We start from the raw sequence: 19,562 nt of genomic DNA on the forward strand, positions 1-19,562 counted from the left end.
CCAGCTCTCTCTGGATTAACTCGTAACACAAATCTGCTCAAACTGATAGTTTTTTTTAACTGACACATACAAGGCACAGTCTAATGATGCTGATTTACTTCAAGAAAATTATCAGTACACCAATGTACAATTTAACAGCAGCCTTTTACAACTGATCATGGCAGACTCATATGAACAAATTAGCTTCATAATTTTTCATCAAAATCAAACCGGCAGATGAAGAAAAACACAAACAGCACCTGTACGAAAAAAAAAAAAAAAAAAAAGCCCTGTGTCTGTAGGGCACCTTGCAGTAACACAACATGGTAATATAACAAGACATAATGAAACAGCATGTGGTGCTCTTTTACCCTGCAATTTTATGTAGTCAGGTATCCATGTAGGAAATATTACAAAGAGGGGACTTGTAATGAATCTTCAAAGGAGAAGCTTTTTATGAAGCAGAAATTCATGCAGAAGTTAGAAAGAGATGCCACAGATAACACATTTTTGGATTATTACAGCATATCTCAGCTGCAGCACGAAGCTAAAAGCCAGCCAGGCTACTCTATGCATGAGAAAAATGCCATAATCATCTTGTGGTAAGGCAGTCAAGACATCATGTCAAAATTATAAGACTATATGCTGGCCTGTTAGTCCTGAATATTACACATACAGAAATGAAATGACCCAGGAACCCACATATACACCAGCTTATATCCACTTAATGATCACTTTCATCCTGGCAGGTTGATGACTGCGGTGTACAAAATCATCAGAAACATCATTCTCCATGAAAACCGTGGAAGAAAGATCGTATCACCCAAAATAGGCAGCAGCAGGCAGGAAGCCTATACATGGTATACAAATGTTCCAGTGGAAATACTACCTTCCTTCCCAGAAGGTGAATGTCACCCTGGAGGAGAAGGGAAAATGAGGAAATTTGAACTTCCCCATCCCAGTTACAAGAAAACTGGCTCCCACTCCTTCACATGCTAATGTACAGGGATTATGAGAGAGCACCAAAATCAAGCAAGGAACTCACTCTAAACAAAGTACTTATAAAGGAGAAAGTGCTGTCCCCTGCACAGACACAGCATCTCTCTCAGACAGTGACAAAGGTCTAATTGTGCTCAGAGTGCTAAAACTATTTTTTTAAACCATGATGCAATATGTAATAATGAAATCTAACATGCACCTACATGGCATTTGGCTAACAGTACCACACTGCCCCCTTATGTGTAAACACAAGGCTAGACTAAGCAGTTTTAGGAATAATATTTGCTTCTGAAAAATCCAAAAGCACCAAAAATTTTAAATGCCATCTTTTTCATGGACTAAATGTTGTGTCTGGACCCTCTGCTAAATAACTCTCCTCCAAGAGGTTGCAGCATGTTGTTTACTATGTCACATTCCCCAGCTGTATTTATTTGTACAGCCTTAACCAGGCATCTCCACTGAAATTAATGATGGTAAGAACAAGTATTCCCCAGGACTGGCTTGTAAGAGATGAGCTTTCTCATATGCATTTAGGTGACTTGCATAGCTCACAGTAAATTTCTTTAGCACCTCTCAGAAATATTTCAATATATTCTAATAAAACTACTAGCATGAGTAACAGAGTCGCAAAAGCAAAACACAATCAAGAAAACCATAAAGGGGATTCTTACTTAATGATAACCAGAGCCAGACATGCAATAGGACAATGAATTGGAGGCAGATAATGAATCCAAGCAAATTTCTAACTGTAAGTCGCTCTGTGATGTGAAAAAATAGTGGGTGGTTTGTTCTGTTTTATATGGGGAAAAAAACCTACACAACAAACAGGAGAAATAACAAGCAAGCAGTGAAGTTCCACTTCAGGCAGTACTTCTCCAACACATGCTAACTAACTCCGCAACAGTACTTGTGCCAGACAGTCAGGAGCTCCCCAGAAGAGTCATCCTTCCCCTACCAACAAAATTTAGTGGCACCAAGTCTTCTCTTTCACTGTCAGGAACTTCTCAGAAGATTGATTTTCCTCTTCTCAGAAATTCCTAGATCTTCACTGAAATGGCCATAGCTAAAAACTGGCTAAAAATATGCATTACCAGCATACCACCTCTACTGTTAATATTTTCAGGCCTGCCAGCAGCAGAGCTGTGCACCAGTGTTTCCCACAGTACTGCTGTGCAACCCCAGTGCCAACCAGTAACTGTACTGGTCAGTCCAAGTTCCTTTCTGCAGACAAATGCTCAGGTGGGCATCAGGCCTCACTCACCTCTCACCTTCTTGGCATGGCAGATGATTAGAAAGTTTCATTTCTGAGCTACAATTAGTAAGTGAGATTTTGTTTTCTAAGGAGCAGAGAACTCCTGGGCAGCACGTGTCCAGCCGCTCTCTACACTCAGTGAGACCAGGGCAAGGGTACGCATGAACTCCATCCTCTCACTCATGCATCCCTTTGAAGCAATGCTATAAGGTCTAGCACTTCTTTGCTTGTGCTCATGTTTAATACGTGTCTCCATAGAGAAGGGATTCCTGAAAGAGGTTAGATATGAACTAGAGAATGCAACTGCTTGACTATCTGCAGAGCAAACTGACCCAGAGCACATTGAGACACTGAAAGTGTCACTGAAATCACCAAGCAACATGAGTTGCCCTGTAAGAGTCTAAAGACAACAAACAAACAAACAACAGCCCACCACCACCACTAGAAAGATCACTAGGGTTTGGGTTTTTGTTTTTGTTTCTTCTTTTAATACACAAAAGAAGCAGGAAACACCCTCACATGTTGCACAAATAAAAAAAGTTTTGGAATCAGTCTTGCTCTTTCAAGCTGCTCATTAGCTATTTGGTATTTGGTACTTACTTTGGTATTTCCTTCTTCTATTTCCATTAGGAAAATAAAATTAAATGCAGCTAAAATTAAATACATCCTGACCTGCATTTTCAGCAGCAGCAATCTCTTTAAGTTGCATGCCAAAGCTACAGCTAAAACCATAGTTTTGCAAAGGTGAGCATCTGAAAAGCAAGTGGAAGGTCAACCTCAGCCCTAAGATATGCATGCACAGTATTCAGCTTCACTTCCACACTTTCTTTAAGTTTGCTTTGTTTAAATAGACAAGATATTTTTCATCAAACCTAAACAGGTATTTTCTGCTGCTCTGACAGAAGCATTGTAATGTCTCACTGAGAATGGGGGGAATGGACACATATTTTAGTTCAGTTGCAGGGAGAAATGTTTGGGGTTTGTTTAATTCAATTTTGCTCTTAGCCTTACTGATTTTTCAAATACTGTATAAATGTTTCACAGACTAATACAAGATGCCTACTATGAGAGATCTGTTATCAGAAGTACCTTGCCTATGCACAGAAGACAAAATTCAAAATCACATACAAGTAATGGCTTAGAAGAGCACCAACAACTGAACTAACATTTCAGTACTTTGACTTACTTGCAGAACAATATGGGACCTGACTAAGTTTCAAAATCTCTTCTTGCACTGCAAGCTGTGGCTCTCAGATGCATCACAAGGCAACCGCAGTAGGGCAGAATCCCTTCTGTGGGAGAACAGGGCTGGAACATGCTATTTAATGGAAGATTTCTTTGCTGCTCCAAATAAAGCCTCCCTTCAAGTGAAAAAAAATCAGACCTACCATCATCACTCATCTGTATTGCAGAAGTTACCACAGCTTACACAAAGACAAGAATGAAGTCTGTTCTTTGAATTACCTCATTCAAGAAGCAATAAAAATGTATTAAACTAGCCTCCAAGGTTAAGGACTTCCCAATCACATACAGCGTTACATAGTTTTTGTGGCTAGGGCCAAACTGCTCTAGATTTATAGAATACTTCTCTACAATTTAATTCTCAGAAGCATTAGCATTCTGCTCTTCATCTACTCGAGGGCAAACCTGGATGCTAAGTGAAACAATTTACATATGGGAGAACACTGACACGTAGCGCTCAAAATGCACAGAAAACAGACCAAAAATTTTATCAAACAATAAACCTGTTAGTCATTCCTATCCCAGTTCATTCACTATTTTAAATAGTTGTCTAGGTTTGATTGTATATGATAGTGGAATTTAAAGATGCACACTGAGTTAAGTGGTGGATCAGTCTCCAAGCCTGCAGTGCAAAAGCTACAACAAAAAAAAAAAAGATGAAACTCTTGTTGAGCTACTTAAAACAGCGGCATGTTTGACCTATTTCTCTCTACGCAATAGTACGGAACAGATACTTTATAGGGCTAAACAAACCACAAACCATCTTGGATATGTACCACTAATAACAGCCCTCTCTACAACAGTGAGCCCAAGACCATCCCTACACACAACCATTCCAGTTCCTAAACCGGTGTCCCACAAAGTCTCTGGAAGCATTTCTTGAGAGTAATGAGCCAAATTCAACATATTATCATACTGTATTCTACCAGCAGATCCATATGGCAGCAGCCCAAGGAATTTTGCCAGATTCCTCTTAATCTGCAACAACAGTGTTGGCCTCTAGATCCTGAGCTCTTGCTAGAGCTGATTTTAGAAATTCAAAAAACCCATCGGTAGGAGTATTTAACTAAGCCTATTCCACAATTTTATAACTAAATGTATAGTTGTACATGGAAATGCAGATTAGATTCTACTGCTACAAGAGGATACTGATCTGTTCATTCTGGTCTCAAGCAGAACTAATTAATGAATATCAGTATGTTTGCCAGGAATCACTTTAGGAAAAGACCCAGACATCAGGTCATCTCTGTCTGCTTTGTATCACTGGGGTAATTAAAATTTCTTCTAAAAATCAGTGGGAGGCAAAAGCAAGGACAGAGTGGGATGAAAAAGAGGGGGGAAAAACTGGAGGCTTAGTAATAGAGCTAATGAGGATAAAATTATAAAAACCATTAACAGCTTAAAGCTGTGCCATAATTCTGTTGCAAGACAAACCCCTCATTCACTCTCATAACACCTACTACACAGAAGATGCATCTATTTTCTTCGGATACACAAACAAGAACTGGAGTACCAGAAGTTGTTGTCTAATGCAAAAGGAGACTAGAACATGCAAGGTTACTTTGAATTCTTTGAAATTCAGCTCCGGGTACAGCCTCCTCTACGACAATCATATTTTTAGAGTAAAGTATTTCTCAAGACAAAAAGAAAACCAGTACAAGATTTTATCTGGGTAATTTCCCTTCAGCAGCTGATTTGCAGTTGGTAAATAAAAGAAACATACACAGACACTTCAACTGATGTTTATTTAACAATATAAAATGCCATCCACCCAGGCCACATATACTCCTCTACCCTCGTACATTTTATGGCTATTGTACTCCTTGTATTTCCATTATAGTTGTCTACAATATATGTCAATCTATTCTATAAATTAGCAGCTAATTGGATACAGCAAGAGAAACATCACCACCATGGCCTTTTCTTGACTTAGCTTCTTTTCAATGTAATGTAGACTCAATTCAGGGTTTGATCCACCAACCTGTAAAAAATATATATATATTTATATTTATATTAGAGACAACAGTGCTTAAGAAAGAGGAAAACCGTTTTAGTTATTCACAATGTGCTCTTACCTTGATACAGTTCCCATGCATTTTTTCCTCTTACAATAATGAAGACAGTCATTGTGCCATTCTTTTTGCCATTTTCTGCAAACATAAAGTAACATTTTTTATGTTAAGTTATAATTTTACTGAAGATAGAAGCATTTCAGGATATACAAGGTGAAAATAAGCATCTTAAAATATTGACATAAAAAGGGCAACTCAGCCACTAATATTCTAATTTTTAATCCATAAAATCCAATTCTGTAAGATTTACAGCTCCAGATTTATTTTTTTTAATTTGAAGGGATTGCAGAAGGTAACAGGAGCTACTAAAATTAAAAGCTCAATCATAACAGCAATTACAAAAGATTAACTTCTGGAAAGACAGAAGTTGTATTTCTAAACAGATTGCATCAATTCTAACAGTTTAATAAAATTTCTAAAATTAAACATTATTGAAAACTTTTTTTTATATATAAAATGTGGTTTCTTTCTTTTTGCATTTAAATTTATTAAAGACTGTATTAGATCAACCTGTTTCTTTCCTGGTTTTAGTCAACATGATCCATTTATTGTTTTCAAACACAATTCAATGAAATATAAAAACATTTGCACTAGAAATTATTGACATCTACATAGAATTTGTGTTCAGTACACATAATGTGAAGCTCATTATTTCTCCACATCATATTAAACATTTTTGAAAATATAAAATTCAATAAAAATTATCAACAACTTAGAATCTCTAAGTCACTTACCTTTCCAAGTTACCACTGTGTCCACTTCAATACGGATGTGCCTGCCTTGAAGTAGTTATCCCAACTTTGGCACTTCAGCAGCTGTATGCTATAAAATACGATTTGCTGCACACTGGCTTCTGTGAGACTGCATAGGATGCAAATTTTCTGAAGCTTTGGATTTTGAGGCTTGAATTCCGCTACATACCACAAACACCTTTTTACAATATTCACTAACATTATATTTGAAAAAAATATAAACTCAGCTTAAGAGTTGAGAGATGCCTGAAGCTAAGCCTCTGGAGGGCCACCACCCAGAAAGCATCCATAATACTCTTGATGTTGCCTGGCGCACTCTACTTAGTTACAGTGCAACAGAGTGTGCAGCTTGAAAACAACCCTAGTAGAAGTCAAAACTAGAAACAGGAAACACCCTTGGTTGAGAGCCAACAGACAACCCACAAAGCTCTAAAATAAATAAATAAACAAACAAATCCAAGACCGCCTTTTCTTCACTGCAAAGACACCATTTGCAGAGACAATCTGCCTAGCAGCCTGACTACCCATAACTGAATGAAACACTGCTTTTAGGGATTTGTGGACACTGAGTCCCAGTATTGTAATCAAATAATGTACTGCCAATTTTAATGCAAAAGGATTAGGTTTAGTGCTCCAGACAAACTATTAGAGTGATGGTAGAACTGAGGGGAATTTCAGACAAACCTGAAGTATATGTAGACTCTAACAGACACTCATTTGGCCTGACTACCTTGAACCCTGTAGTTCACATTGGAGCTTTAATGAAGAAACTAAACATAGCCTGTAAAACATGACATTGCAGTCTGGAGGACAACTGTGGAAGGATGAAAGGAAAAGAAAAAAAAAAGAACATACCAAGGTTAGAAACATGTGTCCTTTGATCGCTTGCAAATTATGAGCTTGTTGACTCAGCCTTTCTAAAAGTAGCACTCCTGATACAAAGCCTGCAGCTTCCACTGTATCACATCTCGCTCCCCTTTTAACAATTCACGAGAAGAACACTCCTGATAGCAGCCCATTCACTGCTGTGAATTGCATTCACAAGCAATCCATTTTATTCATTGGAGGAAATGAGAGAGTTAACAATACACCAGGCTTGAAACACCTACACATTTATCCACCGCACCAGCAGAAACAGCATATTCACCTTCTTTTCTGTGCTCACCTATTGTAACTCACACCAAGGAGAGTATTTTAAAAAAGGTTGTCCTTCCGTATTACAGCTACACATATTAGCTTTGCCTATCTTGTTTAGTTACAGGAAATACTTAAAAGAACAACAACAGAAAAAGCCTTTAAATTGAAAGATTAAATACTCAATCCAATTACCCAGCTTTCTAAAACATAACATAATCTTAGTTACTAAACGAAAAATAATGCAGAATGAGAATATTTGCATGTATTTGCTCTTATGAAAAGCATGAGAAGCCCTGTGAGGTTAAAAGGCAGCATTTACAAATGTAAGCCAACAGCCATTAAAAGCAACAAATATGGCCAAACACACAAACCTGATCTCCCCTATATTTGTAATGAATAAATACATACACATGCTTACAAATAAATATATGTGGTAAAATCTGGTTTTCTCCAAATTCTATACACCACAATATGAATAATTATAAAACCCTGTATTTGACACCCTACTATAATGTCATTGTACAAAGCATCAGAATGAAATGTCAAGATCTTCGGAGATGACACTGTTCCAACTGTCCCACACAGCCAGTATTTTCTTCTCTGATAATTTCCCTGTTGCCATTACAAGGATTTATATCATCCTTATGTTGTACAGTGTTTTCTGGTCTTTGTTTTTGTTAAAATCCATTTCTTATCTTACATTATGACTGTAAGGTCTTTGAAGGCAAAGAATATATTCTTTGTTTGTATGTCCAGCATCCACTGCAATGAAGTACTGATGCCTCATTAGTGTAAATAGCATACACACAAAAATACTAGGAATAAACACTTATCAGCTGACTGTCACATCTTGTTTATTCAAAAATTCATTAAATAGACTGAAATACACTAACCCCTTTAGTAGGGCAAAAGCTTACTGGAATTCTGAAGAGTACATACAGACACACAAGCACATACTGCACGATTACCCAGTGCTTTGTCATTAGCAATGATCAGGCAGCATGCCATTCAGATCGGTTTACCCAATTTAAAGGGGAAAAAAATTGTCAATTCAATGGTTCACTTACCATTGAAAACTGCAGTACAGTATAGTTCTTAGGTCACATATAAGAATTTACTCTTTAAACTCTTCAGGAGTGCAACAACTTTTCCCCTCTCAATAACCCTGGAGTTTTCATAATTATTTTTTTGTATCAAAATTTTACTTATGAGCACCCATTCTAGCATTCTCCATAAGGTTTTCTCCTTTGAATCCCCCCTCCACACATGCAAGCACAGGATCCTGAGTGTCTAGACTGAAGTAAATGTTAGCCAGCTGAATTCCACTCTCTTATCATCGCTTCTATTTACTTACTTACAAAGCACTGTCTGTGGAGCAGTGGAAGATGAGGACTGCATCACTCAGAAATTTGGTATGGATTTGAATGAAGTTTCTCCAAATTAACTGGAGATAACACAGGCCCATCAAGAAGACAGAAGTGTATGTCCATATTACTTGTAAGGTGCCACATATTTGTAGTGCAACACCTCAGCAGGCTATTTTCAACCCCGTAAGAATGACTTTTGTTTTGATTTTCTTTTTTAATCTGTTTACTATTTTTTTGTGTCTTACTATGTCTTTTACTATTTTTTTGTGTCTTACAAAAGACACAAAACACAGTGTGTTTTGTGTCTTTTGGAGCAGTCTAATGCATTTGGAGCATACCAATCCAGGTATTGATCCAGACTCTTTAATGTCATCAACTATAGTCACACATACGAATGGAGACTTCATATACAATCTTCTCACAGTATGCACAAACTACATTAAGACTTTGAAATCAGCAGTCTTTTTAAAAAAAAAAAAAAGATTTACAGTCAATTAAAACATAACATGTGGATTTCATATGGAAGTGCTTTCTACTATCCACAGAGCAGAGAAACAGTTTGAAGAGTTTGCACACGCTATAGTGAAATGAAAGAGCTGCTGTGACTTCCACCAGAAAACATTAAGTTCTTTGTTGTGCTTGCTGCTCTTTCTGGTTTAGACCCAGCCAATTACTAAAGGATGTGCTTTAAGTACAGGAATAGTTTCAATGACACTTCTGATTAGTTATGCTCTTTAAGTTATGCACATACTGAATACCCTCCTTAAGTGAAGCTCATGTTTCCTTGCAAATTCTACTTTACTGGAGATGACTTACTGTATTTTTTTTCCCTAAGTCAAACATTTGTTGATTTGAAAAACATTCAGCTTGAGTAGGTTTTCAAATTTCTGCACCGCAGCAAACCACCGCAATTACAATGCATTGCTTCTTCGTCTCCCTTTCCAGCCAAAGACAAAGCAACACAAAAGATGAAACAAGTCTCCTCTAGTATTTCTCTTATGTCCCTTTACCAGCACTTCAAAAGATCTGCTGTGTTGTCAAAAATAGTCAGTTCAGAGGCTGGCAGTGCCACTATGCCCCTAAAGGCTCTAAAGCACTTACTTGCTGAGAATTGCTTTAAACATGCACATGGCCACACCTCAGTGCTACTTTATGCTTTAAAATGAACATCTGACTTCACCTGTTTCTATTTGTCCCATCGCATGAACACTGCAGGTATTATACACTGTGATATGTTTTAAGACTAAGGATTTTCCAGGTGTTACTACACGAAGTTGATGTTGGCTTAAGAGCTCAGTATTATTAATTTTTTCTCTTTCCTTTAGTTTAATAAAAAATACAAATGGGCCTACTTTTTTTTTTAAAAAAGTGCTTCATAGAAAAATGCTTGTCATATAACTGTTTCAAACAAAACATATAGCTAAAACAAATATGTATTTTGTCTAATATATGTAAAATTTTTGCCCCTTTTAAGTAGACAAATACAGAAAACAAATGAAAACAGAATCTACCCTTTGTACTGGAGACACTGAATTTTTCAGAATTAACATCGTCTGAGCTAACCTTACCTATAAGTTGCCAACTTTTTTTTTTTTAAAAAAAGGTATGTTTTGCCATGCCCAGTGCCTTTCACAATACTCTGGCTTCCCAGACTCTTTCCGTCTAGCCCCTCTCTTTTCTCTTCTAATTTACTTCCACTGTAATTTTCATCTTCTTTCTGTTTTTGCAGTCTTGCTATTTGTACTCACTATTCTTCCTTCCCCCATATGCTGGTTTACATATTCTAGTCCCACTGAGATTTTTATTCCAACCTCCTCACTCATCTTCTTTCATTTCAGAGCCTTCTTTTTTTATCCTGTGTTGTTGGTTTTTTTCCTCTTCAAACAATGTTCAGGCAATTAAGAAACCAAAATGGCTCATATTACCACTGAGGCATCTCTCAATGGCAAATAAATAACCCCTTTGAATTGTGGCATTTGTTCCAATGGGATACCAAAACATTATCACAAACAGCAAGAACACGTGCATGCTATTCAGGAATTCTTGGAGTGTACTGCCATTCTTCCTCCGTGCAAGTCACAAAACAAGACTAGAAGAGCTGAGATGACCAAGATATCTAGTCTGTTAAACCCTGGGGAAGAAAAACTAATTTACACCTCTGAAATTCATTTAGGAGAAGAGAGGAAGAGAAAGCAAAATCTGGGTTTTGGTCCAAACTGACTATCGTTATTCATCGCAGGATTACTTAAAGGCCAAGCATTGCACAAACACAGCTGTAGCCATCCCCCGAGTTCATCATCTCAGAAAGTGAATACTAAGGGAAGGTTTAGCTTCAAAGCAAAATGAACATGATCACTAGATACCAACATGAATTTATCGATGCCTTTTTAGTGAAGGGAAGGACATGGGTCACAGAAACCAAAGGAGACCAGACAGATATGGCAAGGGAGAAGGAACAAGACAGCCGTGTATGAAATGACACTGACATTAAGGGCCTGAAAAACAAAGACGAACAAGAGTGCACGCAGCCACTCAGCAAAAACATCACAATTCGAAGTGAAACTACAGTCCATTGAATATTAAAGCTGAATATGTTCCTACTTTGCCTGGCATATCTGGCTGGCCTTTCCCTACAGCCATAGTGCAGTAGCAAGCAAGATAATTCACAGGTCTTATTTTTCTCTAGACTGGCCTCTCTTCCACTACTGGTGGTTCTGAGAAAAGATCTCAGATTGGGTCTAGATTTTTTGCTTTTTTCTTTCAGTAGAGATCTGCTTCTACAACTCATCTTCTGCTTGGAGACTGAGAAATACTCTTACTAGAAGAGACTTATCCATAACTGTCAAGAATAAGATCTGAACAATTGTTTCCTTACTGCTCTTCTGTCCTCCATCTAGTCTCAATGATTGCATGGTCCTAGTGCCAGTTAAGTATCACAGCAGGCTGCATAGTCTAGTAGCCAGCATTCAAGTCTCAGCTTTGGTTTGATTTTGCCTAACATCCCCTCCTCAACCTACCATAATTGGTTCAGATCCATGGTTTGGAAGCATGTATGCAGCTTTCAAACAAAGTAAAAATGTGACATTGGTTTCTGGCTAGTATGAAATAAATGTACTTATCAATAAAGTATATAAAATAAAAAAAGCAGCTTATGCGTTAAGATATTTTTATCTCAGGGCAAGTCCCCATCTCCAGGTTTCCATATATAAATTGAATAGAAATTCTCTAATCACTCAGCAGAGTGATGATAGTGGAATGACTGCACCAGGATTTCAAAGCTAGTAGCAGTTAGCTACAGATCCTCCCAAAACTGAATCGTAGATCTCCTTCAGTAAAGCTGTCCACAGAGCAAGACAAAATGAACGTTGATGGAATTTAAAAATGTTTGAGGAATCGTAACCATTTTAACCACTTGGCTTAACAAGTTACTGTATTTAAACTGGAATTACAATAGCTATTTCTTCTACAGTCTGGAATTTTGTTAACCTTTTCATTTGCTACAGGGGGAAAGAGATGCCTCTCTGCAGTCTGTCAGGACTGTAAATTACAAAGGGATGAAGTGTTGCTTCAGGTTTCTGTCAGCGTGCCTCCATCTTGACTCCACCGCACTTCTGTAATTCCAGACTTACCATATATTAGCAGAAGCAACTAAAAGTTAGCAGAGGCAGAGTAGTTGTTGATGAGATATTTGAAAGCTTTTAACCTACAGCTGCTGACTTCTCCTAGGACTTCACTAGGGCTATGAATAAAATAATTAATAATCATAATAATAATCATAAACCCAACTCATGCAAGACTCTTAGAAAGTCTGAAATGCAGAGAATTCAGAATAATTTAAAATGAACATTAGGTTGACAAGAAGCCTATCTGCCCTTAACAGTAGATCCTTGGTCTGCCCTAGAAGAAGAAGGCTCACTTATAAAAGCAACATATTCAAATTGACCAAACATTTTTGCCATGCCTTAAAACACGCCTCTCTTTTGTCTTTGCTATAAATACACAGAGGTCACACTTTGGGCTTCCTTCCCTCTTGGAAGCAGCTCTAGTGTGGGACAGAAGTTGCTGTAGGCAGACCGCTGATGGCAAGTTCGCTGTTAGAAATAACAGTGAAAAGATAGAAATCCCTTTAAAAAAATTATAGCCTTCCAGTTCTAAAGAAGGCATAAAAACAAGGAATTATGGAAAATGATGCGGTATCTTTTTTATGTATTTTCCATTCCCTGCTTCTCCACATTTTCAGAGGAGCAAGAAAGGTGAGTACAACCAATGTTTCAAATGTGAAATTGATGTCCAGTTTCTAAGGGCATGTGAACAAGCAGGCAAAACAATAAGCTGGTGCTAATATGTGGTGATCTAGTGATTTTAATAGGCAGAACTAAACCCAGCCTCCATATGCCATTACAAACACCTTGGCTCTGCTCACTCTCTATTCACTTTTTCTTAATTTGTGTGGTCACTATAATAGCTACAAAATCATGGCCTTACTGCACTGTTTACCTTCACTTATAAGGTAAAAAATGGCTTTACACCTCTTGGAATATTTATTTCTTAGGACTTGAGCCACATCTGCTGCACAATAATTTCCCAGTGGAACAATACTGTATCTGCTCAAGGTGTATGTGGGGGCAGCATCACACCCTAAGTCAACTAAGCCAACAAAACACGCCATGTAGATAAAGCTATGCCAAAAGAAGTTTTGCCTAGCCTGTGTTATTCAGGGAGGTGGCAAAATTGCATTTAAGAAAAACTTGTGACAGACGTTATTTAAAGTAGATAAGACTCAACTTAGATAGCCAATTTCAACACTGTTAACCTTTAAAAGAAATAACTATTTCACTGCTCACAGTGCTTAAGAAGTAAGAGGGGAAAAAGCACATGCTGAAATTTTTCCAAAGCACTTTTTTTTTTTTTTCTTTTTTGAAAATAAGAGTAAGGTGGATACTGCCCATCCTCCCAGCACAAGCAGCGCATCTCAAACACCCAGTTCCAAAAGTCAACTTAGTCACAAGGGACTCCCAAAGAAAAACCCAAGCAAAGGGACACCGGTAAAAGATTTATTTATCTATTACAAATTCCAGGGCCCAGACTGCGTGCAGTGCAAACAGATATTCTGGACAGTTATCTTGTATGGGTATGGTGCCTTAGTAACCAGCAGCTGCCACAACAACAGCAACTTTCATTTTCAGTATTACCTCAAACGCAAAGGCTTAAAATAACACACATTCAGCTGAAAATGAATGAAATGTTAATACCTGGCTCTCTCATAATGCTTTTTAAAACCCACAAAATTCAGAGTACAGTAAAATCTTTTTTTTTTTTCTTCTTATTTTTTTTTAAACCATGTAAACTCTGAGAAAAAATACGACAGAACAATTAATACAGTGAAACCTTAGAGTACTTAAAGAGCTAAAACTGGGCCTGGGCTTTTTCTTTTCCCGTTTTGTATCACTTCTGCTCACAAAAAAGGCATATACAATTATCATAACGAAAATCTGTTTCCATACTATACACACAGAAGCACAGCTACCACCAGGAAATATGCATCCTGAAATGTCAGTTCACCTATGAACCAGGATATTTATTGAGTATAAATAGGCAAAAGTGTACAGCATACAGAGGATATTCTTTAGAGCTAAGTTGTAATGTCACATTTAACCCCATGCTACCCATTAAGCCTACCCCATGCTACCAATTAAGCAGAACATTTGAAACAATACTCGAGAAACATGGAGATGCTTCAAAACTTACCTTTTCATGGTTTTCTATAAGGATTTCAACAACTATGTTCTGAAACTTCAGGTCCATGATGGCTGCTACAGTTTCTTCCTGTGGCCTCATTAAGGTTGGTCCAAATACTACCCCTAAATTTGCTACCGTCATTAGATTCCTCTTGGCATGCTTTGAAACACTATTTGAAAAGAATTGAAGGAAAAAACAGGAAATAGGTTATGAAAATTTTCCATTACTGTTGGAAACTGCAGTCTACTTTACAAATGAAAACATTACATTTCCTTAATCCATGTTTTAGAAGTTCTTTTTATGCAAAGTTTCTTCAAATAAAGTCATACTGAACTGTGGAAAACAGAAAATCCATTCTTCCACTGTCAATTTAAAAACAAAAGCTGTCTCTTTCTGAACTTAAATATATAAAATGCACTTAGCCTTGGACCCAGGCAAGTGTGAAACCAACTTAAATTTGCTAACAGATCTCCACTACTCACTTTGCCAGAATTTGTGAAAAGAAAGTATAATGTTCACCTTCTCACTTCAATCAAACCCTCAACTGCTGGCAAGACTGCTAAAGTAAATACTTATATGGCTTCATTAACAGATTAGATTTCTGCCTTTACCTCCAAAATATACACAGCATGAGTCAAACGCCTTGTCTGCTTTTGCACATTTGCTGCTTTGTATTGTGTATGACAGCATCAAGATGGGCTTAAGCTCCAGGCACGGTAACCAGGCTATTTGTAGTAAAACAAAGGTAAGGACAAGGGTTCTGACAAGGCAGGAAAGCAGGTAACAGCACTTACTTTGCTAAATGTTTCACCAAAATGTCCAGCATCTCTTTGTTCTTTTCTGGGAGCTTATGGACCAAGAAGTGAACAGCATTAACTCGAGATTCAGGACTTCCACTTTCTACGGGACATAGAAACAAATAAGCATCTCATTAAAGAAAATAATAATCCACAGAAACATAAAGCTTCTTCCAACTCTGCACAGAAACATACTGCATATACTTCGCTTGAATGATTACGTCTCCAAACAGCAAAAGTGAACACATGCTTTGTTTTCACAAATAGTCTTGTTCCAGAATTATTATTTTATTTACTTATTTTGTGAACCAATCTTTCAATCCACCTGCAAAAGTATGCCTTTGTTCCTCTATATGTAAAAATTGTCAGATTCTAGTTCTTGTTTTGCTGCCTCAGACTCATCTGCTTTCAAATATACTGTGAAGTGAGAAGTGTTGTTTCTGGGTGCCACCTTCTCTTTGCAAAAACCTGAAGTGCAATTGTACTACTTTACACGTTACCATTAACTGATTGTCCTCGCCACTAGAATTTAATTTTGTTGGTACTATGCAGCTAATAATACTGCATCTATGCTACCTTGCATTAGAGACTGCATAAAACAACACTTGCTGAAGATTAATCTGCTCAGAAAGACAAAAACTAATGATCCCTGAAGACAAAGAAGAATAATGATGCAAAAAAAAAAAAAAATCCTGAGTGAGATTACTATGATAAAGGGTCCCGAATAACAATGCCATCCCACTCTAGTACAGCACAGAGAGTAACAATAAGCAAGGGCCTTTTTATGTTTTTGTGTTGAATTCAATAACTTTGCCCCCATATGTTTCACTATCACACAAATTCTTGAAAACAAGAATTTGTAAAAGGTGGAAATAAACCACATTCCTACTTGTCAAGGTTATATTAAACCACAAAACTACATAGTGGCTTACAGTGAGAAGAGTGGAAGCATTTTTCTTGTATATAACATACTTAGTACAAGGTAAATAAACAGAAAAAAATAGAATCTACCATGAATGCAAGGTTTTGACACTGGGACTGCTCATCAGGTCCCATTTTACTCCAAGGCAACTTTGATTGTTAAGTGTATTTCATAAAATACCCACCTTATTTCTTTCAGTGCATATTCCTACAGATTATTTTTTATTATTGTTATTATTCTTTGCACATTGCTACGCATTTTAGGGTCACTTTTTTTTATTCTTTTGCAGTGAACACCTCTGCATAAATTGCAAGATAAAAAAGTTACCAAAACACAAAATGTTTAGCTCCTTGTCAGCTAATCAAAATTAGGACAGTCATAAAAACTTTAGGCTTCTTTAAAACAAGAATACTTCACAAATATGTGAAAACACAAGCCCTAATTAGAGGATGGCTAAGCAACTTAATCTAATTACTATCTACTGTGATCTGTATCACAGTAAAAGAAAATTGGAAGGAGAATTTTTTGTTTTGATCTTAATATATATATATATAATATAAAATAGTTTCAGAGAAAAGGATATTCCTTACTATTCCTGGCATTGTTTTTTTTTTTTTATAGCCAACATAGGAAACAACAGTGCATACCTATTTTTAAGTATGCCGTAACTCAGATCTGCAATGTTGATTAAATTTTCCTCCCCGTTACATAGAATCAGCCTCTCAAAATTGTTTACTACTTATGAACACTGTACTATTTAAAACATGTAATTCTAATAATTTCTTTTACAAAGGAGACTATAAAATAGAGAAGGGAAAATGCTGTGAGAAACTGATGGCAAAACTTCACTGATCAAAAAAATTATTTTAGCATTTTAACAAGTGGGCAGACTCACCATCTAGGTAATAAAATCTTGAATTTTGTTTAAGCACTTGGCTTCTGAAACGTGTTTTGGCAATGAATTTCATGGGCTAATTCTCATTATGAATTAAGGGCCACAAGCGAATATATTCTGCAGTCCTGAAAAGTCATTACAGCAAACCGAAAAAGATAAAGCAATTGTCTCAAAGTTTATATTAATTTTGCTTTCCACAGTTTGCCAGAAGTGCTACAGGCTGGAAAGAAAATCAGCTAAATATCTGTTTGATACTTTGCCAAAGGTTTCTTATACTCTTTCTGTCCTCTTCCAAAAAATTCCATGTACATTAGATACCATACAGCTGAACTACAAATGCTGTTCTGCCTTTTCCAAGTCTGTGTTTGAACTGCCATCGTGTAATCTGGCCTGTTCGTTCCTTTCTTCAACTAATATATGAGGGGAACATTTGAGGCAGCCTGGATACAGACTAACAAGGCACTGAAAACAAGGGTCAGGCAATTATACCTTCAGGATTTAAATGAGCCCAAGTTGACATATTTTCTTTTACTAAGCTTCTACTCTATAAATGGAAGAAAAAACATCTCAGTCCAAGTAGAATTTTATCATTATACAATTAATGTAATAAGAATGAAATGTTTAGAATGTATAACCAAAAGCTTTGGCATAGAAGTGAAAATCATGCTATGCTATGTCTGTCACAAACTTGTCCTTCAGTAGTCACATCACTTGTGACACGTACTAAAACTGAACACAGGTTAAAACTTCTGTACTCTTAAAACTTTTATTATTTTTATTCCTTTATTTTTACTGGGTCGAAGAATTTTTCTGAAACTGTATTTACTGCATGCTCCTAAGCCCACAACTATAAGAAAATATTTCTATTTGAACTACTGTCAAATATTTACTGGCAGGAATGATGAATTCTCCATGCAACTCATACGTCATCAGTGGCTCTGGAAGGCTTCTGTAAAACAAGGATGACATAATAAGTTTATCCATATTCCTTTCCATCTGTATTTATTCTAAGTAGGATTTTTTTTTTAAACATTTAGTAGCATAGTCCTTGTATGGGAGGAAAGCGTTGTTATGGTAGCCCTTGATTTTAATGACTTTCAGTACAAATGGAAAACTAGGAAATCAGGAAAAACTGAGGAAAATAAGACTAAATACATCCACTCATACTCCATGAACTGAAGCGATGCCTCCAATCTATCATAAGCACCTTTCCAAATTACAACATCGAGATCATTTTACAGCTGAATATTGTAACATGCATACTATGTAATTCAACCTACCTAAGGGTTTTTAAAATACAGAGGCAAAGCCAATGCCTTGTTGTAAAGAAATAAAGGACATACAGTTAAGTTGCTGAACAGCAACCATCCACAAATCAAACTTCTAAAGCATTTCAAATGGAAAAATTGAAAACCTTAGTCATCAGTGAAAAAGGTACCAAATAACGCAAACCAGAGTTAAAACATCAGAGTTAAAACCTTTGTTTATTAAGCTGACTCCATGACTGATGCTCACAGAATACCAGAATAAGCACCGAGATGGGAAATACTGTAAGCAGGAAATATTTAATCTAGTGCACACTATTTTTATTCTTTCTTACATTACCAATGACTTTTATCTTCAAAAAAATTTCTTCAGCATTCTTTGATATGGTTTAAATAATAGTAAGAGATTAAAAATACTGTATTTGCGATATGCTATAAGAGATACAGGAAAGTTCTATGTTCTTAGGCAATTAAGTAAAGTATCTCGATCAAGAATCAGCCAAGTCATTTGAACATCTAAGATTCCTACTTTTCACACTCAGAATATTATTACTATTTCACTAGAATATCAGGAACACCAGTCAGAAGAAAAAGAGGAAGACATTAAAAAATTCATAACCTTTCCCCTTTTCATTCTACCACGTTAAAACACAAAAAGGCAGAAAACTCCTGTAATAATCTCAGCTGACAGTAATGACTCTTAGCAAGTTTACCAACAGTTCAGATCTCCAAACCACCAGAGAAGTGCTTATGTATCTAACACAAAATTGTTTTGGGGCTTGTCTTACATGAACACAAGTATTAGTTTTGCTAAATTATTTTGCTTACCCCAAGAAAAATAACAAACATGACATTTGCACAAAATACACCTCTGTTCATACAAGGAAATATAACATAATCTCTGTTATTTGCTTTTCTTAACACATTGCATGTGAGAATTAAAATACAAAATTCACCATCTCAAAAAAAATAAATGAGAGAGAGGCTTACCGCAGATACTGCTTCATAGCACTAGTAATTGTCTTCACTTCCCAATCTACAGAGTTTTCCAGATCAACTTCGTTGCAGGTTTTTGCATCTACAAAATAATCAGGAAGTGAAGAGGGGCATGAAAAAGGTGATTCTAAATCAGCATGCCCTATAT

General features: G+C 36.6%; 1 protein-coding gene across 3 annotated transcripts in view; it reads right to left on the reverse strand.

The window, feature by feature from the left end:
* ARHGAP10 (Rho GTPase activating protein 10) overlaps positions 1-19,562 on the reverse strand; it is a 141,621-nt gene that overhangs the window by 37,427 nt on the left and 84,632 nt on the right. For all 3 annotated transcript variants that reach the window (XM_084285622.1, XM_084285623.1, XM_084285621.1), the window contains 4 exons: positions 19,409-19,496; positions 18,044-18,102; positions 15,334-15,439; positions 14,549-14,708 (listed from right to left, as the gene is read on the reverse strand). In XM_084285622.1, the coding sequence (XP_084141748.1) occupies positions 14,549-14,708; positions 15,334-15,439; positions 18,044-18,102; positions 19,409-19,496 (413 nt within the window). The remainder of the gene's footprint in view (positions 1-14,548; positions 14,709-15,333; positions 15,440-18,043; positions 18,103-19,408; positions 19,497-19,562) is intronic.

The sequence above is a fragment of the Netta rufina genome (genome assembly GCF_964035555.1).
Source record: "Netta rufina genome assembly, chromosome: 4".
NCBI lineage: Eukaryota > Metazoa > Chordata > Aves > Anseriformes > Anatidae > Netta > Netta rufina.